The sequence below is a fragment of the Zootoca vivipara genome, chromosome 13, assembly GCF_963506605.1.
Source record: "Zootoca vivipara chromosome 13, rZooViv1.1, whole genome shotgun sequence".
Classification (NCBI taxonomy): Eukaryota; Metazoa; Chordata; class Lepidosauria; order Squamata; family Lacertidae; genus Zootoca; species Zootoca vivipara.
In genome coordinates, this window is record NC_083288.1 from 12,779,509 (window position 1) to 12,802,694 (window position 23,186).

The 23,186-nt window shown below is 45.9% G+C and overlaps 1 protein-coding gene across 1 annotated transcript in view; it reads left to right on the forward strand.

Annotated features, from left to right (window-relative positions):
- The first annotated feature begins 43 nt into the window (after positions 1-43).
- The window catches only part of ITGA2B (integrin subunit alpha 2b), a 42,370-nt gene continuing 19,227 nt past the window's right edge, over positions 44-23,186 (forward strand). Inside the window, exons 1-14 of the mRNA XM_060282334.1 lie at positions 44-2,552; positions 3,637-3,767; positions 5,130-5,227; positions 6,091-6,256; positions 7,977-8,026; positions 9,374-9,419; positions 10,638-10,763; positions 12,063-12,110; positions 14,389-14,432; positions 15,029-15,088; positions 15,615-15,667; positions 19,334-19,545; positions 21,605-21,787; positions 22,791-22,836. Of these exons, the coding sequence (XP_060138317.1) occupies positions 2,359-2,552; positions 3,637-3,767; positions 5,130-5,227; positions 6,091-6,256; positions 7,977-8,026; positions 9,374-9,419; positions 10,638-10,763; positions 12,063-12,110; positions 14,389-14,432; positions 15,029-15,088; positions 15,615-15,667; positions 19,334-19,545; positions 21,605-21,787; positions 22,791-22,836 (1,457 nt within the window). The 5' untranslated portion in view covers positions 44-2,358. The remainder of the gene's footprint in view (positions 2,553-3,636; positions 3,768-5,129; positions 5,228-6,090; positions 6,257-7,976; positions 8,027-9,373; positions 9,420-10,637; positions 10,764-12,062; positions 12,111-14,388; positions 14,433-15,028; positions 15,089-15,614; positions 15,668-19,333; positions 19,546-21,604; positions 21,788-22,790; positions 22,837-23,186) is intronic.

Sequence of the window (23,186 nt, forward strand, 5' to 3'; positions counted from 1 at the left end):
ATTTGCACAGAGCACCGACTGATCTTCCTATCCCCTTTATTCCCTTTGGTCTTCCTAGCTTCATGCCATGTACCATGTTTCTATTGCTGGGGGGGGGGAACATCCCTATCTGTCTTCATCCCTTTTAAGATTCCCTTGTTGCTTTGATCCATCTTCCCTCAATTTGCCACTCCCAAGATTGGACCATGTTCAAGTGAGCAATTAGCTCATTGAATTGATGCAGCCCAAATCCATGTCTGAGATTCTGGAACCCTCATCTCCTGATCCTCGCTGAACGCTTGCAGGAAAAGGATCGTCACATTCAGTAACAGTGGAGTAGCCCTGTGTGTGTTAGCTGAGGTCTCGGAAGCAGGAAAAGAGTTAAGTTGCAGAGAACATAATCCTCATTTGCACATTGGTACCGGTATTTAAGATGAATTGTGTCCCAGCAGTGGGGCAAGATCTTCCTGTCCTCATGGTCGCTCTTGCTTACCATCTCAAATCGTTTTTTTTAAATACACTTACACACTTACCTTTCAATATAAGAATTAAAAATACATAGTTCAAAAATATTTAATAAAATACAAAATAATGCAGTATGCATCAATTTATATTTCAGGATTTATTCTTATTAAGCTTAGGGAAATGAGGCCTTTTGCTTGCCATCAGGAGGACGTAGCAGGCATCAGGCAAGCTTCCCTGGGGAGTGTTCCACACACGGGAGTGCCACCACGAAGAAGGCCCTTGAGTGCCTGCTGCTGCTTCACTGGAGTAGCAGTTTCAGAAGAGCCTGTGAAGTTGAGCTCAGGGCAGGGAAGCTGAGACAAGAATCAGGCAGTTTTTCAAGCACTTTCCAAACTTCTTCAAATCCCAAGCATGAAGGGCATCAGCTGCATTTTGAATTCAGCCTGGAAACTGGTAAGGAGCCATGGCAGCTGCTTAAGGACAAGTGAGAGATTCCACCAGCAACAAGTCCAAATTCACAAACTAGCAAGTTACCCTGAACTAACTACATGCTTTGCCCAGGTTTGAGGAGTGGATAACTGCAGCAAGGCTGTCTTCCTAGAAGGGCTTGAAATGGCCTGCCAGCTAGTAGAAGGCAGCCCATTCCATGGAAGCCACCTGAGCCTTCTATGGCAAAGTGGAATCATTGAGCACTCCTGGGCTGCAAATCTGATTACTCCATCTGCAGCAGGTGGATACCACTGGGAATAAAAGAACCACACTTGGCACTTCTACCTTGTCTGGATCGAGCCTTAATTCATTGGCCTTATGGAGCCCAGATAATGGTTCAGCACTTCCATTGCCTCAACTGAATTTGATGTATACGAGAAATAGGAGCTGTGTGCCATCATAGCTGGTAGCGCAGTGCAGGAAGCAAAGCCAGGAAGTGTGTGCATTGGAGAACATTACAAACGGAGCCTAGTTCCGCTGGCGAATTAAGAAATTGGTTCAAAGGGTGAACTCACCCCTGTGACCATTCTCACTTTCCCCTCTAAACAACCACCATGCTGTTTCTTTTGCTTATGTTTCCTGATAAGGTCTGTGCTGGTTTCCCCTGCGGTCAGGACTGTGCTTGGCTGATAAAACTTTCCTACATGCGAGTGGGATAGAAAATCGGGTGTCTTGAATGCTCCATTGCATCCAGTGGGAAAGAGGCTTTGCAGCTGGGTCTTCGTAGCCTTCCTGCCCTGTAAAGTTGAATCATTCCAGGATGTTTAATGGTGGTTGGAGGGTTTGCTGTACTGTACGTTCTGAACTGGTCTCTTGCAAGTTTCTGGATTGCACCCACTCTTTGAAAACACTTCCCTAGAGCCCAACTCTCAAAGCTCCACGTACGTGAGCCCCCTGCTGCTTGAAAACGGCTCTGACTCACAACTGCACTTTAATAACCCTGAAGGATCCAGTAAAAACGTTTGCCCTTACAACTTTGTGACTGTAGCTAATCTCAAAGCATTCCAGACTAGGAACAGGAGCTTTCAGAGCACTTCCTGAGGGTCTGTCTCAGCTCATGTGTTTCTGATCTCTCTGCCCCAAGGACAGATGGGGTTGGAGAGTCATGTATGGAAGACCACAGCTTATACTTATGCACACTAGCCTGGAAATGACAGCGGTGGTTCCCCAGAGCCGTCTTGTCAATGGTTGATCCTGCCTGTTACTGCTGCCAAACAAGTGGTTCTTGCTGCACACACCCAGGGAGTTCCTGTTGGGAAATTCCTGAGACACTTCTGATAAATGTTATCATCTTCAGCTGAAGAGGCTTCAGCAGGGGAGGAAAAGCTTGAGGAAATGTGTCATGATGGTGGTTACTATTATGAGCACAGAAGAGAGAGCATTAATGGGTAAACACCCAGCATTTGTAGTGAGAAGAGGGAGAAGATGCTGGTGATGGCAGGAGGAGGTCATTCCTTGGGTCTGCTTGCCTCCCTCTTGCGCTGTCTGGTGGGGTTCTTGCTCCTCTGTTCCTCAGTATGGACCCTCAACTTAGATGCAAGTTCTCCAACAGTGTACTCTGGGCCCAACGGAAGCTATTTTGGGTTTGCCTTGGATTTCTACCGGGACAGTAAAGGCAGGTAGGAGAGCACTGGGCATGGCACAACATGGCGGGAGGAAATGGTGCACTAACAGGGACTTGGAAGATGACAACAGATGTCTCGGGAAAGGCCTATTTGGCTGGCAAGGTGCACAACAGCAGTGCATGAGGGTTTTATCCATTGAACCTTGACTGGATGCAGGCATCATGCAGATGTTCATACTTAAATGGTATATTAGACAAGGTCTACAGAGCTCTGCATCAGGAGTCAAAGGCCTGGGGCAGGGGTGTCAATTTTGGACGGGGGGGGGGAGAGGGCGCAATAAATTCACTATTCCCGGATACAGCACAACACTCATCCAGAGATGCCCTGTCTTCAAACATGCATCAGGAGCAGCATGGAAAGGGTGAAAAGGGATGGGCAGGTCATTCTTAAAATGAAGGAACTGGGAAAAATTGAATCCGTTTGCCCAAGATGAGGCAATAGGAGCAGTATTTGTTCCTATAGTAAGGCAATCACCGTTTGCAACCTGGCATGACCAATGGTCAGGGACGATGGGAGTTGTAGTCCCAGAACAACAGAAGGGCTACATGTTCCTCATCTCTGCCACAGAATGTTGTTAATGGCTGCTGGTATGTGTTACTTTTTAAATACAGCAGATCTGGTGCACGTTGATGGCAACCAGTTAATTCCTTGCAAAATAAAAGCAGCCTTTACTAAGTGAGCTGTAAATTCAGTTTCAGGAGGTCGAACCAGGTTATTTTTTGATCAGACATTTACACATCCAGTTACTTTAAAAAAAATATTGGTGGGTTAGAGCTAGATTTGTGGTTCCGTAAACGTACACGCCCAAGCAAAGGACTACTGCAAGACCCTCATGGTCCAGCTGGGCTGAGCAGCCAGGGCTACTGCAGAGGCTTGTAAAACATTCCTAGCAGGGAGATTCTTCCAACTGGTGGTTTGCCACATGAGGCACATGATTCTGTCCCTAGTAGGGAAGGTGAAGGCCCGAGATAGAAAACTGACAGCAGGGATGAGGAGTACCTGTAGTTGGCTCTGCCTGTCACTGGCTCCTTTGCCTTGCATCCTACCGGTCCCAGACTAACCTTTTTTTCCACCCTAGCATGCACGTGGTGGTTGGGGCCCCACAGGCCAACACCTCGCAGACTGGTGTGACGGAGGCAGGTGCTGTCTATCTGTGCCCCTGGGCACCTAGTGGCAGTGCCTGCACCCCCATTCCGTTTGATACCAAAGGTGAGTGATTCCCCCATGATTTTGGGGTCATCATGGGGTCTATACAAGCAGTAATGGGCAGTCTCACTCAAAACGTCAACAGGTGAAGATTTGCCCATAATTGTGTTTCCGTAGTAGAAAAGGTTACCTTGTTTGATTTGTGCCAACCACAGTGGTGCGAGGCATCATTCACTTAGTTTCTTTACCTGTATTTCTGGTTGCAAGCTGCTCCTGTCAAAAAAGAACAAATCTGTTCAGCAGGGTTTCGGAAGATGCAGGAAATGCCTCACATTCTTTCCTTCTGAAGAAGTGCGCATGCACACGAAAGCTCATACCAATGGCAAACTTAGTTGGTCTCTAAGGTGCTACTGGAAGGATTTTTTTTATTTTGTTTCGACTACGGCAGACCAACACGGCTACCTACCTGTAACTATTCCTTCCTTCTGATAATTTAGCAGCAGTGTTAAATGCCTAAGCATCCTTAGCAAGAGCAGTGCCTCTGTATCTGCCTAATAAGCCTTAGAATGTTGCCTCCATGCTTTGGCTATCCAACTTTCTTAATGGATTTCTGATTGACTTGCTTTTTTACATGAAAGCTAAGAGTCCAGGCCTCCTTTTATGGAAGGGAGTGGCCAAGCAGAAATGAAGATGAAGATGAACTAGCAGTCATTACCCCAAAATGAACTTAATTCACCTGGCAAGTGGCAACCATTTTCAGATTTCTTTAAGTATTTCAGTGATGCTCAACTGAACATTCCAAGCACTGGTCTCACTGCCAGCATCAGTAGCACTTACAGGGCATGTGCATGTGTGTGCCACTCCCAAGATCATAAGGAAACTCTTCATGGAATCACTGTATGTGTGGATGTGGCTAACATCTGCAACTGCAACCTCAGTTTAAACTGGAGCAGGTAGGAGTTGTGATCACAGATAGAGGCAATGTCATGTACAGGGAGGGTGTGCATGGGCAGTTCACGCAGCTTTTGTGAGATCAGTGCATCATGCATGCCTGTCTTGCACATGTGTGGCTACTGCCACCACTCTGAACTTGCCCTGCAAGGTCCATCCCGAAAGGAGATGGAAAATGATGCTTGTGGTGGGGAAGCCATGTGAGAATTGGGGGTGAGAAACTCGGGGGCCGAGGATGAGATCCCGGCTGAGTCATGAACTTGAGGTGGGCCTGGGAGAAATAGGAGCTATTTGGAGATGGGCATCTGGTGAGATGTGGGGAAAGCTAATGGCATCCTTCCTGCGTGTACAAAGTTGCAGTCAGACTGACTACTCATGGATGGCATGTGGCTGAGGGGGATGATATGGTAGGTCAGTAGCTTCTGCCTTCAAATCTGACTCCTCTCTTCCTTCTCCTATGCCGCTGCTGGCCAGGTGATGAGGTCGAGCAGCTGCACAGTGTGGTTGTGAAAACCTTCAAGACTAAACAATGGTTCGGAGCCTCTGTGAGCACCTGGAAAGACACCATCGTGGTGGGTACAATAAACAGACCGTCTCAGAGAAGCTTCAGAAGCAGAAAGGGGTGGAATGAAATCAAGCCTCGCTGCAAACAAACCAGAAGGAATGCTCAATAAACTTTAAATGTTGTACAGCCTCCCCACAAACTTTGTGCAGGAGAATCAGGAAGAATACTCAATAAACAGGTCGCCTAGAAGCAGCTTATACAGTAATTGTTGGAAGAGCAACAGAAGAGCTCTTCGTATTAATAAACTAAGGGTTAAAACTGGCTAATTATGTTAAGAGTTAGTCAACTAGCCAAGGGGTGGGAGGAGGTGTAGCTTAGCAACCAGGCAGAGTGGCATGATATCCACTGAGGGAGCACATGCTCTGATTGGCTGGTTAGTTCTGAGGCAATTTGGTTCAATGCCCGTATGAGGCCTGACCTAATAAAGACCAATCCTCTCTGTTCCTTTCTCCTCAAATTATGCCCCATTCTTTAATTCAGTTTTGCTTAGTTTAGTCAGTGTTAACAAGACTTTTCTCCCTGGACGCTGTCTGCATTATTTAAGCGCCTCGGCTAACAATAATGAGGAAGACTTGTGACCAGAAAAACCTGTCTGCTTTGTTCAGTCTGCTGCCCAGATGTTAAGTGTTGATGGGCAGCTTAAAGGCCCCTACTCTCCCTCCTTAATATTTTTCAGCCTTAAACAAAGCAGCCCTTCAGAGGAAACCTTCAAAAGTCGGACTGTCCTTTGATAGCCTTTTCAATATAAGTCCTCTGCAAAGTAGGGCAAACGACCACATATCCTCTGCAATTACCTGGCTTGTGCCTCCTGGAGGGGGGTGCTTGTCAATGATACAACATCCTGCTCACCCCAGTTTTTCACCCCGCCAGGCTTGTGCCCCTTTGCAGCACTGGAATGCCATTTCTGGTCGAGAGGAGGCCACAAAGACCCCCGTGGGCAGCTGCTTCTTAGCCACAAGTGGCCTGCAGCGCTTTGTTGAATTCTCTCCATGCCGCAACATCAAAATGGAATCATTTTACAAGTGGACACGATATGGTGAGTGCAATATGCGGGCCGAAGCTCCAGACCTTAAGGAGAAGGGTGTGCAGAATGTTTGCCACCCATAAACTTTGCCTTTGAACGAATGGCACCCTTGCTTGGGTTTTCAGACCACTCTAGTCTGCTCAGATTCCATGTCTGGCCTCGTGTAAACGGCTGCCGAGGGGTTTGCCCCATGCTCCTACGTGCTCAATTGCAAACAAACAGCATGTGTGGCTTCACTGAAGCCACAATGGTCATGACAATCCCTCCCCATTCTAGAAGCAAGATGTTTGGGTCCTTTTGAAAAACCAGAGCCTAGCAATGTCAAGTGGAGGCTTTTCCATTAGGGAAAGTGCCACTTTCATGCCGAGACCACATAACACCGGTCTTGAAAGATCTACATTGGCTCCCAGTACATTTCCCAGCAATGTTGGTGCTGACCTTTAAAGCCCTAAATGGCCTTGGCCCACTATACCTGAAGGAGCGTCCCCACCCCCATCATTCAGCCCGGACACTGAGGTCCAGCTTCAAGGGTCTTCTGGCAGTTCCCTCATTGAGAGAAGCCAAGTTGCAGGGAACCAGGCAGAGGGCCTTCTCAGTAGTGGCACCTGTGGAACGCCCTCCCAGCAGATGTCAAAGAGAAAAACAGCTACCAGATTTTTAGAAGACATCTGAAGGCAGCCCTTTTAGGGAGGCTTTTAATGTTTAATCAGTTGTTGTTGTTGTTTAGTCGTTTAGTCGTGTCCGACTCTTCGTGACCCCATGGACCATAGCACGCCAGGCACTCCTGTCTTGCACTGCCTCCCGCAGTTTGGTCAAACTCATGTTCGTAGCTTCGAGAACACTGTCCAACCATCTCGTCCTCTGTCGTCCCCTTCTCCTAGTGCCCTCAATCTTTCCCAACATCAGGGTCTTTTCCAAGGATTCTTCTCTTCTCATGAGGTGGCCAAAGTATTGGAGCCTCAGCTTCACGTTTAATCAATTATTTTATTTTTCTGTTGGAAGCCACCCAAAGTGGCTGGGGAAACCCAGCCAGATGGGCTGGGTATAAATAATATATTATTATTATTATTATTATTATTATTATTATTATTATTATTATTATTATTCCTACCTACAACCAGCAAAATTTGTCCTCAGCGGCACCAGGAATATAAACCGTTAAAAACTGTTTTACAAATCATTTGTGCAAATTTTAATAATAAAGCGCATAAGCCCAACTTAACATGTCAATTTTGATTAAGGGGGGGGATGTTATGGAAAAGGACGGCCAGATTATTTATATTAAATTAATAATATGAAATTATTTTGATATGAAACGTTGATAAGTAATTGGTGATGTGAATGTATATTTAACTTAGGTTTTCTGATTACAATTCATGTTTTATTGAGTTAAATATGCATGCACATAACCAATACCAGTGATAAGAAAATAAATGTGGTAAGAAGACCATGTTTAGGCAGCCCAGTCCAAAGTCGAAGGAGGAATGGTGTTTGGATATGGTGTCCCAGTATGTGCGAAAAGCAGGGTTGGGGGACCTGTGGGGCTTCAAAGGCCGCTGGACTACAATTCCCTTCATTCTTGACCTCGGGAAATGCTTGCTGGGGCTGATGGGAGTTGAAGTCCAGCAACATCCAGAGGGCCGCTGGCTCCCCATCCTTGATGTGAGGGATCTTCCCCGCACTGTCACCCAATTGATTTACATTGCTTTTCTGTTTCTTTGCCTTCAATCAGCAAATGACCACCGCTACTGCGAGGTTGGATTCAGCTCTGCTATCTCTGATGTGAGTTTTGGGGGGGAGACAGGCATGGGCCCAAGAAGCACGGTTCCCCACACCCGAGACACAATTTCCAGAGTGACTTAACAATCAATCCCTCTTCATGGGGAACTCTGGGAAATGGAGCTCTGTGAAGGGAATAGGGGTCTTCCAACAACTCCCAGCACCCTCAACAAACACCAAGTCCCATAATTCTTTGGGGGAAGCCATGACTCTTTCAAGTGGTACCATAGTGCTTTAAATGTAAGGTGTGAATGGGGCTTTAGTTATCACTGGAATTGCCAACATAGCTGGCGGGGGGGGGGGGAGGGAAACCAGCTGTAAAGAGGATGGTGCCTATTGTTTTAGGTTAACGGGTAATCGCCATAGGTGTCAACTTCCGGATAGGGAAAATAAGGGATCAGCGGTGTAGCGGCATCAGAAGTCGCTTCTGCGCATTTCCAGACATGCACAGAAACGACTTCCGGTGCCGGGCTGCCCATGTCCGCATGTCTGGGCACTAGAAATCGCTTCTGCGCATGCTCAGGCATGCGCAGAGGCGATTTCCGAAGCTAAGTGAGCGAGCAGCCAGCCGGGAGCGGCGGCAGAAGCTGCAAATCCGGGGGATTGACGGGATATTTTTAAATTCTGGAGACCAGTTGGAAACGGATTTAAATCCGGGGGTTTCCCGCGAAAAATGGGGGACTTGACAGCTATGGTAATTGCTGATGTCTTCTGAGTCGCAAGGGACGCGGGTGGTGCTGTGGGTTAAACCACAGACCCTAGGGCTTGCCGATCAGAAGGTCAGCGGTTCGAATCCCTGTGGCAGAGTGAGCTCCCGTTTCTCGGTCCCTGCTCCTGCCAACCTAGCAGTTCGAAAGCACGAAGTGCAAGTAGATAAATAGGTAGCGCTCCGGTGGGAAGGTAAACTGCATTTCTGTGCGCTGCTCTGGTTCGCCAGAAGCGGCTTAGTCATGCTGGCCACATGACCCGGAAGCTGTACACCAGCTCCCTCGGCCAGTACAGTAAAGCAATATGAGCAGGCCCTTTACCTTTACCTCTGAGTCGCAAATAGGTGGTTTGCTCAACACACATCGAGGCTGTGCCTTTTTTTGTGAAGCAACCAGCTGCCAAAATGCTGGCTGCAAGCTTCGGTGTAAGAAGTCGTCTTTGGGTGTGCAGAGCAAAGCAAAAAACAATTTTCCGCCTGGCATAGAGAGGCAGGTGTTTACTTCTCTAGTTTTGTAGAAGTGTGTGTGGAGCTGTAATGCCACCCTCTGGGTCTCATGGGTGGTGGGCAGCTGTTTACAGGGTTTCTTCTAGTCTTGTGTGGCTGTCGTTTTGTGACTCTGACCTCCTCTCTTCTCCCCACAGTCTGGGAGACTCTTACTTGGGGCTCCCGGTGGACATTACTTTGGAGGTAAGTGCCTTCATTCCCCTCCCTTCCCCACAGCAGACAAAGGACTCTCCAGAGTCCTTGGACACCTCCCATCGTCCCTGACCCTTGGCCATGTTGGCTGGAGGTTGATGGGAGTTCGAATCCAGAAACATCTGTAGTGCCACAGGCTCCCTGTCACAGCTGTAGGCCGAGAGCTCCAGGAATATGGGGAGGCCATTTCAGGCCATCAGTAGCTACGGTCCCTGATGGATCTGTTCTTCCTCTTTTAAAATAAAATTTATTATTAGAGTTTCCAGAAAGGGATAGAAAGATTATTATCTATTATATTTTTATCAAAATGTTTAAGTAAAAACAAAGCGAAAAGAAAGAGGATAGAGAGATAGAAAAGGGATAAAGGGAAGAAGGGGAGAGAAAGAAAGAAAGAAAGAAAGAAAGAAAGAAAGAAAGAAAGAAAGAAAGAAAGAAAGAAAGAAAGAAAGAAAGCTTCCAATTCTCCATCTGTTTGCTACATACTGTATAAATGTTATTCAACTCAGTCACTCCAACATAAAACCCAGTAAAACCACTTTCTATAAACCAGCATCACGCATCTTCAATCCTCAAACCCCAAATGTCATTAGTTCATTTTCTTTTGCACGCAAAACGTCTATGAGAGGTTTCCAATGACTTTTCTTTGATTAAACAGGTCGATTTCGCCATCTCGGCTAAGTCCACTAATTTTAACAACCATTCCTCCATAGTTCATAACGACAAGTCCTTCCATCTTGGTGCATATAAAAGTCTGCCGACATAATCACATATTTAACGAAGCTCCTTAGTCCCTTTCTAATTGTATGGATATGTCCTTCCTCCACTGTCAGAGGCAGCATGTTCTGAATATCAGTTTCTGGAAACGGCAGGAGGGGAGAGTGCCCTTGCACCAGGTCCTCTTTATGGGTTTCCCTTGGGGGGCCCTGGTTGGTCTCTGAAAAAAACAGGATGCCAGACTAGATGGGCCACTTGCCTGACCCAGCAGGTACTTCTTATTAGAGAGTGTGAGATATTTAGCCATATTTAGCCTTTGCTTGCTAGTTTGCATTCCCTACTATTCAGCAGGGTGAGGCAGACCCTGTTCAGTTGACCTTCGTCCTTTTTAGCACCTGGTTTGTGGGAACAAGAGCACAAATGGCCTCTGCTGCCTCACGTAGGTGATCCCAGCCTTGCTGAGGGACTGATGCCTCTGCCTTGCTCATCTTCCAGGTCTGATCTTTTCATCCAATTTGTCCACGGTCCTAGCAAATGCTCCTCTCAAACATACCCTATTGTGGACACCGAAAGAGCTGCAAGCCACAGGTTTCACTGCCTTATACTTCGACGAATATCGAGGTAAGGGGGCATGCACCTTCATCTGCAAACTCTGGAGGAGCTGAGGGAGAGGCAGAGCTTACAAGAGAAGTTCAAAGGAGTTTGGGGATAGACTAAGGAAAGAATGCAAGGAAGCCTTTTAGCACATCCCCCTGGGGAGAAATCTTTTGTGGGCTGCACACCAGAAGCGGGTGAGACCCAGAGGGACCCCAATCTTCCCCTGCCCCATACATCTAAGGCCTCAGCAAGGGGGATAATGCCTATGCAGTTATGAATATTGCACACATAGAAGCCACTGGGTGAATATTTTTTTTACTCTCATTTGAAATAAAAATTATCCAGTCCAAAAACAAGCTTTGAAAGCTTTACATACAGAACTTAACTCCAAAACAAGGTAAAACAAAGTTACCTCCAAGTAGATGCATAGTTTCTTATACTTGTCCTACCGGTAGTGTAAGGCATAATATCTTAGATTGCATATTGCTTGCATCCTGAGCTAAAAATTAAAGCTCTGTCTCTTCCCCAAACAGCCTCCAGTGGCCCGAGGCTCTTTACTGGAGGACCGAGGTTAACAGGTCCATTCTCTTCAGTAGCTTAGAACAAATTACTCACTCTACCCAAGATGGATGCCTGCAGATTAGCATATGCTAATTAGATCTTTTAATAGGATCTCTTTCATGTGACTGATCCAGGAGAGATACAGTCCCATGATAGAGCCCCGCTAATTATTAACCTGTTGGGCTGTACTTCAGCTTCAATTGAAATTTCCAGTCATGCTTCACAGTATTTAACACAGGCACATTGTATATTTATTTTGCATTTCAATGCACGTTAAACAATTACACTTAACATCTGTTCCTTTTTCCAGCTAATAAATGACCCTGTTCCAAGTGGTTTAGGGGAAAGTTCATCCAGATGGGACAGAAAACACATTTTGGGAAGGGGATGGGAATGTAACTCAATCAAGTTAACAAACAACAACAAAGCCTGGTGCGAAGATGTTGCACTAGTTGTGCTTCCTCTTCTATTGCCCTCCCCATTCTGGCTTGGCCCTTTGGGTCCAGAACAAGCCCTAGTGGAAGGATAGGTGAGCCTCTAAGGCAGGGCTTCCAGTGTGCCCTAGAAAATGTGAACTTTCTACCCAAGGGGGAAAAGAAATCTAAACTATGTCAGTCCTGCAAACTAAACAGACTTGCATATATTAACACATACTATATTAACACATACTTTTCATACTTTATTCTGCTTCTGCTGCTCATCCTTCTTAGTGTTGGAAATTTTGCCAGATGACTAAATCTTCTCATCCTTCCATCCACGCAGGGTATTCAGTGGCTTTTGGGGAGTTTAATGAGGACTCTGAGTCACCAGGTAAGGGAATGAGTCTTTGCCAGGGCGGGGGGAGGGGGGGTTCGAGGTGGAGTAGGGGGGGTCCTGGAGCTCAGCAAAAGTAATCTCCTGAAATTCTCCATCCTTTTAATGAATGTCAAAATTGGGGAGGGAGGGGAAGCCATTATTCAAAATATTCTCATGGGGAGTAGAAATTCTCTGATAGTTCTTCGGAGGTGGGGAGGGGGTCTCCCTTAGCAGTGGCTAAGTTTCCCCCTCCTAATTCCACCCTAGCTTCTGAAAGTGGCAGTTGAATGTTGGCATCCTCAACATCATGGGTTGGCAAACTAAGGCCCGCGGGCCAGATCAGGCCCAATTGCCTTCTAAATCCGGCCCCCGGACGGTCCGGGAATCACCAGCACATGGATCGCCAGCATGCATTTTCTTTCCCTCTCCCTCACACAGCGGTGCCACCTCCTCCTCCTCCTCCCTCCCTCCTCCTGGCTTCTCCCTGCCCTGCCTAGAGGTGGAAGGGCGCTGGACTTTGTTGGTGTCAGCCCCGCTCCGGAGCCCTTTCGTGCGCTCATCATCCCTCCACTGCCAGCCCCTGCCACTCACAAGACACTGGAGCCGCAGTTGGCTGAGCACCCCTCTCGAGCGGCTGCCATTTAAAGCAGCCCCTCTCTGGAGCCCTTTCATATGCCGCTCATCGTTTCTCATTCATTTTTTCCTTCAAAATATAGTCCACCCCCCACAAGGTCTGAAGGACAGTGGACCGGGCCCCTGCTGAAAAAGTTTGAGGACCCCTGCTCAACATCCTAGCATTGTTTAGGGTATTGTGGGAAAAACCTGAGAGCTTCCATTTACATAACAGGGGGAGTAATTGGAGGACAGTCAGCAGAATTGCCCCCCCCCTTTTAACTCTCTTCTCAGAAATGTTGGCTCAGCTCTAGGGTCAACAGGGGTACAGTAGGTAGACTTAGCTGGTTTTGCGGCTTGGTTAAGCTTAACTTTGCTCAACATAAACGATTGGTTCTTATTGCTAGGCATTTGAATTGCAGCTATATACTGCAGACTCAGTATACATTTAAAACACATTTAAAGCACAGTTCCCTACCCTCCCTCCCAAAAAGAATCCTGGGAACTGTAGTTTGCTAAGGGCACTGGGAATTGTAGGTATGTGAGGGTTAATTGTAGGTCTTGTTTCGTGATGCACCAGAAATAATTTGGTACTAAATGCCCAAAAGACAGTTGAAATGGTAATTGATTTCAGAAGGCACTCTTCTGTCCTGCCGCCAATTTCCATCCTTGGTAACATGGTTGTAGTAGTAGAGTCCTTTAAGTTCCTGGGCTCTATAATTTCTCAAAAGTTAAATTGGTCAAGCAACATCAATAGTATTATTAAAAAGGTCCACCAGAGGTTGTATTTTCTGCGTCAACTAAGGAAATTTAAATTGCCCCAGGAAGTGTTGATCCAATTTTACAGAAGCATCATTGAAACTGTTCTCTGTAATTCTATTACTGCTTGGTATGGTACAGCCTCCAAGACAGACAAGAAAAGGCTCCAACGAACTGTAAGAATTGCAGAAAGGGTAATTGGTGCTAGCTTGCCTACAACAGAGTCAATCTATGCTATCAGAGTTAAGAAGAGAGCAGAGAGAATTGCAGCAGATCCTTTACATCCCTGTCATCATCTGCTAGATTTACTCCCATCTGGACGTCGCTACAGGTCTTCATATACAAAATCGGCCAGGATCAGTTTTTTCCCTTGTGACATTAAATTGTTAAATTTGTAGATGTGTAGCTGAAGGGGAGGTCAATGGGTGGGTTTCTTTGCTTATTTGTATTGTGAGTGGAATAGTTTGTGTATGTTTACATTGCAAGGTAGCCGAAACAAATCCCAAGTATTTGTCTGGGGGAGTGTCTTATGGGGTGTACACTAGCCTTAGTCATGGACTGACTTTGTGACTTTAGTCCAATCAGTGTCTCCCAGCCCCAGCCTTTCCATCTGTAAAATGGGAATTATACAATTAACATATTTTGCCAGGCTGCTGTAAGGAGCAACAGAACAATGAGCTGCTGCTGTTCCTTGCCTGCGGTGTGGGGCAGGGGCCTTTTCATCTTTTAACATTATCAGTAAGATTTTATGAGGTTGCTAGGGTCACCCCTTCTCAGCCACTGTGTTCCAAACTAATATAGCGCTTCCCGAGTCTCCAAGCTCAGTCTGCAGGACACTTTAGCACAAACCTCATGTCTGGAGTGTTGTGAACTTAGGCTACTGGGTGATTCACAACCTTTGAGACGGCTCTTCTCTTTGCAGAGTACGTTGTGGGCGTTCCTAACAAGAGCCTAACAAAAGGAGCGGTGAGTCCTGTGCAGCAGACCTACATTTTTTCTTGTGCGCATCTGGAAAGAAGTGTGCAGAATTCCACACACAAGAGGTTCCAGGGGCATCAGGCCTGTATGCTTGTGTCATGCCCTCCACCTAATCCGAAACAAAAAAGCCCTACAGAAGCCCTCTTATCTTTAGTACGCCTGTGCATGCTCAGAGACACCCTTGTCTTTACTGTTGTTTCAGTATATGTTCTAGGGCTGAGAGCAGTGGCACCTAGCTTCAGAGGACAGAGTGTGTGCTAATAATGTGCCAAAAATAAACCCTGCGCCACTCTGCCATTATTATTTCACATATAGCCTTGTATTGAAAGCAAGTTCTGGGGGATCATAGGGAGGAGTTATGACACAGCCATGTAGGCGTTGCTTGCCAGTGCCCCAATGCCTCCCTGATTTGGGGCTCCATCTGTGCTATTCTTACCCTGCCCTGTGAGGCACACTGTGGTCACTCTCAGCAATGGAGGGCGGTGGTTGCTTTCTTAACTCCACCTTCTTGAGAAATATGAAGGGTGGGATTCACTAACCCTTGAAATCTCCCTGACTCTCTTTATCCCTCTTCCCCATCCTAGGTGCAAATTTTCACCTTCAAGCATTCCTTCCTTCTTCTGCGGTCACTCCCCAGTGAGCAGGTAACAAAGCCTTGAGCGACATAGTTCCCTTCCCTCCTGCCTCTTCCCTGGCATGCTTTTCTCAACCAGACATAATGTCAAAGCGATATTACGAAACCTGACACAGGGCCTTCTCAGTGGCTGCACCCAAACTTTGGCGCTCCCTACTGAGAGAGGTTCAGCTGGCCCTTGATGACCTTCTGCTGGCAGGCCAACCCATCCTTTTTATTTATAAAAACAGTTGGCCTCTTGAGATTATTTGTTTTTCACTGTATTTAATCTGTCATTTTTAAATTGAATTGTGTGTTGAACTGGATGCCTCTTGCTTTTATTTTCTTTTTATCTGCACTTATTTGATTCTAATATGGTCTCATTTCAGTACTGCTTATTAAGATGTATGGATTGGCTATTTTGTATTGTTGCCTTTACTATTACTGCCTGCCAGGATTATTATTATTATTATTATTATTATTATTATTATTATTATTATTATTATAGTATAAAAATGGGAGCTGCAAGCTGTTTTTCATCCTCTTACCTCTTGCAGGTGGCATCCTATTTTGGGCACACAGTTGCGGTTGCAGATATCAACGGCGATGGGTAAGGCAACAGGAGGGAGCATTGCAGTTGGAAGTTTATTTGGAAGGTCAAACTAAGGAATCAGCTACATCAGTAAAGAAAAAGCGTTTTATATGTGCTATAACACTGTGACACCAGGTGGCGCTGTGGAGTCCCATCTTTCGCTAACGTGATTTCCTGCTATGAGGCTTACAACGCATTTTCCTGAATCTCTTTTTTGATGTGTCTAGATTCAGCCAGAGTTTTAATCTATCTTCCCCCTGCCATAAATATAGCTTCAGGTCGAGGATTTCATCCCCCTGCATTCAGATCCAAACCCTGGCACTAGGCTTAAATTACAACCCAGTGCACTGGGAGGGATATTAATTATTGTTGCAGATATTAATAGCACACACTTTTAAGGTATTAGAATCATAAGTGTGGCAAGCGTGCCGAGGGAAAGGGTCTCAAATTTCCGATTAATCTGCCTTTATGCCTAAACTTACTTTTTGAGGCCAGAATGCCTGCTAGAAATCATATATTTCTGTATCTCTTGCTGCCTTGCCATAATGTTGATGCTGGAATTATATTTAGCTGTGTTTTTGGTCTGCCATTTGAAAGGGGGAAGGAATGGTTAGAATGTTCTGGGCAGGATGTCAGGATGTCTGATAATAAGAAAGGGGAACAGAAAGGTACTTTGTTAAAAATACCATAGCACCAGGGCAGCTCCATATGAGAGGTTTATAAGGGAAACTGTAACTGAAATGCTAAGCTTTGCAAGAAACGAAACTTAAAAGAATTGCGACCACGCTTATTGATTAATATATGAATATGTAATGTAATGACGCTACCTGGAAAAGGTATATAGACCCTGAGCACATGTTGCTTGGGGCTCAGCTTTTTGGGGATTCAAATCCCGCTGTGCTTTATTGCTGCCAGCAATAAAACTGACTTTCTATTTCTCCACAACCTCGTCTGTGATCCTTGAGAAACCACTGAACTAAGGTTCCCAGGTTCCATGCTACATAAGAAAAGACTCATTTGGGAAGAAATAATCGTCCAGGCCCATAAAAATATTATTCAAACTTTTGCTTGCAGAACTCTTTAAAAACATAACATAAGCATCAAATATCCACCCCAAATATCCATATGATATCTTGTGCTCTCCAGCACAGGCTCAGCATCTTAGAAATAAAAGATAACTCCAAGAATCAAAATGGTGTCTCTCTCCCCAATTCCAGCCTGCCTAAGGCTATGCAGCTCTTTTGGGAGAGTCATTGTCACATCCTTTTCTTCTCTGCCTCTTCTGAGAAAGACAAAATAGGCAACTCCCTTCAAAATGGAGATTTGCAACTCAACACCTTCATCACAAGATCAAAGGTTCACTCTCCACAGAGAAACAATCAACATATATAACTAGTTACAGCTCAGAGTCCTTTAGAAACTTACTGTGGAAAATGTTAGCCCAATGTTAGCCATAGAATTTAGCCATTTCCCATTTTAAAACTTAATTACTGGTAATACACGTACATTTTTCATTTATGTGCCAAATAAACCAATGTGGATGCTTTAGAACAGACATCATCTGGTGGCTATTGAGACCAAACATGGGGCCCTTAGAAGTACTATGTGCTAAACAGAGGCGAGAGTGGGGGACCAGAGTTGCTATCCCAGACCACCCCTCCCTTCAATTTAAATGGTCATACAGTAAAACTGTTGCTGATCACAAATTTAGAGTAATTCAGAAGCATGCATCCTCCCCATTGAGCCCTCTGGTTAAGAGTGCTGTTTTACTTTAGAAGCTTGCGCACACCCCCCCCCCCCAAAAAGTTACTGTAATTGAAGGACATTGCTTCATCTCTGTTTCGTTTCCTTTCCCCTGTGAGAGATCCAGGTCCCCATTTTTGGAATCTGCTGCCATCTCTTGTCAGCCGGCTGCTTCTGCATCCTTGGCAGAAACGAGCTTAGGTTTTACCCTGAGAAGCAAATCACTATAGTTTTTTAGAGTTGGAAGGGGCCACAAGGAATCTTTTGCCCAATGTGGGGCTCGAACCCAGGACCCTGTGATTAAGAGTCTTGTGAGCTGCTATCCCAACAGCCAAATAAGACATTACTTCAGTTGTCTTTGAACCCCAGGCCTGAGGTACCACTTTTTGGTTTTTGAACCGAAAACAGACATGGGAGCTCCTGATCAGATTCAGGGGCATGGAACATGAGGAGGTGGGGTAATCCTTCCCCAGTGAAAAGTACCCCACACCCAAGCATCTACTATGTGCTGCTATTAGCAGCTTCAGGTGAAAGCAAGCTGAGACTGATGGGACTTGTAGTCCAAAACATGTGAAGGACATTGTACTGGGGAAGGCAAGTATATGGCAATATCTAGATTTCTAGGCTGCTATTCAGTGCCATGGTATCTGTTAGGAAATTTGCCCTAACAGTATCTTTATGGCTGTGTACACCAGGCATTCCCAAACTGCGGCCCTCCAGATGTTTTGGCCTGCAACTCCCATGATCCCTAGCTAACAGGACCAGTTCAGTGGTCAGGGATGATGGGGATTGTAGTCCAAAACATTTGGAGGGCCGAAGTTTGGAGATGCCTGGTGTATACCCTATTCAGGCATTCTAAGCACAATAAATACATTATAAGCAAAATATTTCCCTCAGATAATTCTGGGCACTGTTGTTTGGGGGAACGGCAACTCTGTGAGGGGTAAACTACAGTACCCAGAATTCTTTGCGGGAAAGGCTGCGTTTCAAATGTGCTTTGACGTTCTAGTGCCTTCGCACCTATGTGTGTTCATGGCAACCGTGCGGCTTATGTGTGGGAAGAAGGGGAAGAAGAAGCTTTAGCAGAGAACTGAAATCAATGTGCTAGTAGGATTGGTTGCCTTAGATCAGGCTTCCTCAAACTCGGCCCTCCAAATGTTTTGAGACTACAATTCCCACCATCCCTCACCACTGGTCCTGCTAGCTAGGGATCATGGGAGTTGTAGGCCAAAAACATCTGGGGGGGCAGAGTTTGAGGAAACCTGCCTTAGATCTTCTAACTCCCCCCTCAAAGTCTGGGTGGCTCTGCAGTGCAGCTGCTAACTGTGATAGTTGAGAGTGGTGCCTCCATGGCTAAGGGCAGTCTACCTGCTTGTCCGAGACAAGGTTTTTAGTTGTTGCTTTGTTAATAGTGCTTTAGACTTGCAATTGTTTTACTGATTGATTAATTATCAATTGTTCTATATGATTTTATTTTATATGATTAATTACTTTATATGATTTATGCTGCATTTGTGATATTCTATTATGCTATTGCTATAGCTTGCATACTGCTTTGGGATTCATTTGAATGAAAAATGGCATGGAAATTCTATCAATCGGTTCCTACTGCCCGGGTAACTGAGCCCTGTGAGTACATTTGGGTGAACTCCAAAATCGTAGAACTGCAGACTGGTGAGGAACCCCGGAAGGTCATCTAGCCCAACCCCCTGTGATGCAGGAATCTCAATTAGTTCATCCATGGCAGATGGCCTCCAACATCTGCTTAGAAACCTGGCAGATCTGCAGATCTATTATGAAGCAGCCTGCCTGAGTTGGTTAAAAGAATGGATTACATTGGATAATGCAGACACCCTGGACCTAGAAGCAGCAGCACCTCTCGTTGGAGTCTGACATGATCAGAGCTCTAAGAGAACTTTTCTGTTCTCTCCCCTGAACCAGAAAAGATGACATCCTGGTGGGGGCCCCTCTCTTCATGGAGCGCCACTCCGACCGCAAACTCTATGAAGTGGGAAGAGTTTACTTATACCTGCAGCAGAAGACCCCCACTGCTTACAGCACCCCCTGGCAGAGACTGACGGGCACAGATGTCTATGGTCGCTTTGGCATGGCCATTGCTTCCCTGGGCGACGTAGACCAGGATGGAGGCACTGGTAAGGATGGGATGGAAGGCCACCCCCCACCATTTTTTCTTCCTCTCTTAACCCCATTTTTTCTTCCTCTCTTAATTTCCTATTCTCCATTCCCTCACTCCACAATCAAATGCTCAAGGTTGACCGTCGGAGCTTCACTTACAATCACAATCCGTTCCTCACCATAGCACAGGTGGAGAGCGTTTTGTTTTAACCCGAGGGCCACATTCCCTTCCAGGGGCCACATGCCAACAGAGGGCAAGGGCCAGAGGTGAAATTGGGCGGAGCAATAGATATGAATTTTGCATTTGTACGAGTATTCTGTTAACGATAAGTTTGTGTTGAAGAAGTTTGCCCCCAGCAGGCCCTGGTAGTTGAGGGAGGAGATGGGAGAAGGATTGCAAAATAGGAGAGAGGGAGAGACAGAGAGAGATATATGAAGAATGAAAATGCATGTGATTAATTTAAAAAATCTCCTTAAGAGTCACTGAAATGTATTACTCATAGACATTATGCATTTTGTGTTTTGATATTGTGATTTTATGTGGTAATTGCCCAGAGACCTGTTGGGTATAGGGTGGTGTACAAATTTAACAAATCATAATAAAAAAATACTAAGGGCATAGATACAAAACCTTGTTCCTACTCACACTTACACATTCCTCTTTATCCTCCATGGAGACAAGCAAGAAACGTTTTCAGAAGCATTCCAGCTAAGCAAAAATGCCCAAGGAGGGTTAGACAAAGAGACCCAGAGAGCTGTGTTAGAATTCACATCCTCCTCAGAGCCAAATGTGGGAGTATCCAGAAAACCCTCAATTTAAGCCTCAAGTCCTCCTTCTGGTATTTTGAATCTTGCCTTTTTCTGGGAGTGGGGGAGATCTTTGCTTTCCCCACCACATAGACTTAGAATCATAGAATCATAGAATCGTAGAGTTGGAAGAGACCACAAGGGCCATCCAGTCCAACCCCCTGCCAAGCCCGAAACACCATCAAAGCATTCTTGACATATGCCTGTCAAGCCTCTGCTTAAAGACCTCCAAAGAAGGAGACTCCACCACACTCCTTGGTAGCAAATTCCACTGCCAAACAGCTCTTACTGTCAGGAAGTTCTTCCTAATGTTTAGGTGGAATCTTCTTTCTTGAAGTTTGAATCCATTGCTCTGTGTCCGCTTCTCTGGAGCAGCAGAAAACAACATTTCTCCCTCCTCCATATGACATCCCTTCATATATTTAAACATGGCTATCATATCACCCCTTAACCTTCTCTTCTCCAGGCTAAACATACCCAGCTCCCTAAGCCGTTCCTCATAAGGCATCGTTTCCAGGCCTTTGACCATTTTGGTTGCCCTCTTCTGGACACGTTCCAGCTTGTCAATATCCTTCTTGAACTGTGGTGCCCAGAACTGAACACAGTACTCCAGGTGAGGTCTGACCAGAGCAGAATACAGTGGTACTATTACTTCCCTTGATCTAGATGCTATACTCCTATTGATGCAGCCCAGAATTGCATTGGCTTTTTTAGCTGCTGCATCACACTGCTGACTCATGTCAAGTTTGTGGTCTACCAAGACTCCTAGATCCTTTTCACATGTACTGCTCTCAAGCCAGGTGTCACCCATCCTGTATTTGTGCCTTTCATTTTTTTTGCCCAAGTGTAGTACCTTACATTTCTCCTTGTTAAAATTCATCTTGTTTGCTTTGGCCCAGTTGTCTAACCTGTTAAGGTCATTTTGAATTGTGATCCTGTCCTCTGGGGTATTAGCCACCCCTCCCAATTTGGTGTCATCTGCAAACTTGCTCAGGATGCCCTCAAGCCCATCATCCAAGTCATTGATAAAGATGTTGAATAAGACTGGGCCCAAGACAGAACCCTGTGGCATCCCACTAGTCACTACTCTCCAGGATGAAGAGGAGCAATTGATGAGCACCCTTTGGGTGCCTGACCTGTTTGTAGGTCATGGGCTTTTGCCCTGCCTCTCTCTGTTTCCCCACCATCTTTTCCGAGCGGATGGGTGAGTTAACCTCATCAATTTGGTTCTGTCGCGTTTACATTCCCATCCTCTCTTTGCTTCCACAGACATAGCCATCGGAGCCCCCTTTGCCGGCCAGGATGGAGGTGGCCGTGTTTACATCTACCAAGGGCACCATGAGGGCTTGAGTTCATCGCCAACCCAGATCCTTGAGAGTCCCTTCTCTGGGCCGGCTGGGTTTGGCTTCGCCATACGCGGAGCTTTGGACATTGATGCAAATGGCTACCCTGGTAACGTACAACTTAAGTAGGCAGCCACAGGGTTTTAGCACTGCCTGTAGGCAGTGACCATTTCAGGCAGGTCCAAGGGACATGTGATCGCTGGTGCTCAGATCCTTTCGGTCCCAGAAGCAGGAGGAATGAGAGTGGGGCACGGCAGAGTGCAGCACACTTATGTTTATGGGGGCTGGGAACGGGACCCCTATGCAAAAGGGTTGCCGTCTGTATTAAATAAGGGCTTATCCATACTTAAACTTTGCTCTCTGCCCATGAAAAGCCTCTCTTAAGTATTTAGATTAGAGCAAACGTCAATTTGGGTTTCCCCACAGATTTCCATTTGCTCCGATTGAGCTTCAAAGAGCAGGTTTTCACAAGGAAAGGTCTGGAGCAAGACAAAAAAGGGGACTTGGACACTGAGCTTTAAAAGTAAGGACCATTCCTGGAAAGGGTGGAGGAAAGTGTGGATAAGCCCTAACTTGTGAAAGAATTTGGACTATGCCAGATGTCCTGTACCTAGAAGAAAAAAATGAGACATATAATTATTTACATTTATTAATTGCCTTGCCCTTCATGGAATCCCCTGTAATGGCACAAAGCCTCTGTTTTATATTTAGCTTGCTTCTTTCTTTGGGTGATCCTATCTGGATAGGATGACATATATTAGCTGAAAATCATTTTTTAATTTTTTTAATAAAAAAGCTAGATTTTGCAAGGGTTGTTTTAATTAGCAGGTGGTGCAAAATTTGCTTAGGTTTGTAAAACTTAATTCCTAATCGCATCAGTGCAGTGAGCAAAACTGGGGACCCGAGGAAGCTGCAACACTGAATCATAGAATCATGGAATTGTAGAGTTGAAAGGGACCCTGAGGATCATCTAGTCCAACCCCCTCCAATGCTGGAATAGGCACCTGTCCCTTAAAAGGATCAAACCTGCAACCATGGCATTATCAGCACCATGCTCTAACCAACTGAGCTGGACTGCTAACTTTTTTCGGTTGTCTTGTTCCCCTTCACAGATGTGCTGGTTGGAGCTTTCAGGGCCAGCAAGGTGACTATGTACAGGTGGGTTGATGGAGCCCCAGACCAGTGGGGCGAGATTTCCTTGGAGATCTTGTTGTCTATAAATGCTCCCCCACCCTTCCCAGTTTTGGCTCCTGCTTTTTGGAGAAACACACCTGTGCTTCCATTTCAAGCTCTTCAGCCAACCAGCGCTGAGAGGGTTAGGAGGGAACCACAATTGTTCCCCTAGTTTGGTAGAGGTGGGAGAAGATGGTTGTAAGAAGCAAGATCTTTATGCCTGCCTCCATCACCTCCTTCCTCGAGAGGTTCGGAGGGTGGCAACAAGGAACGGGCCTTCTCTGCAGTGGCTCCCCATCTGTGGAATGCTCTCCCCAGGGAAGTTTGCCTGGCGC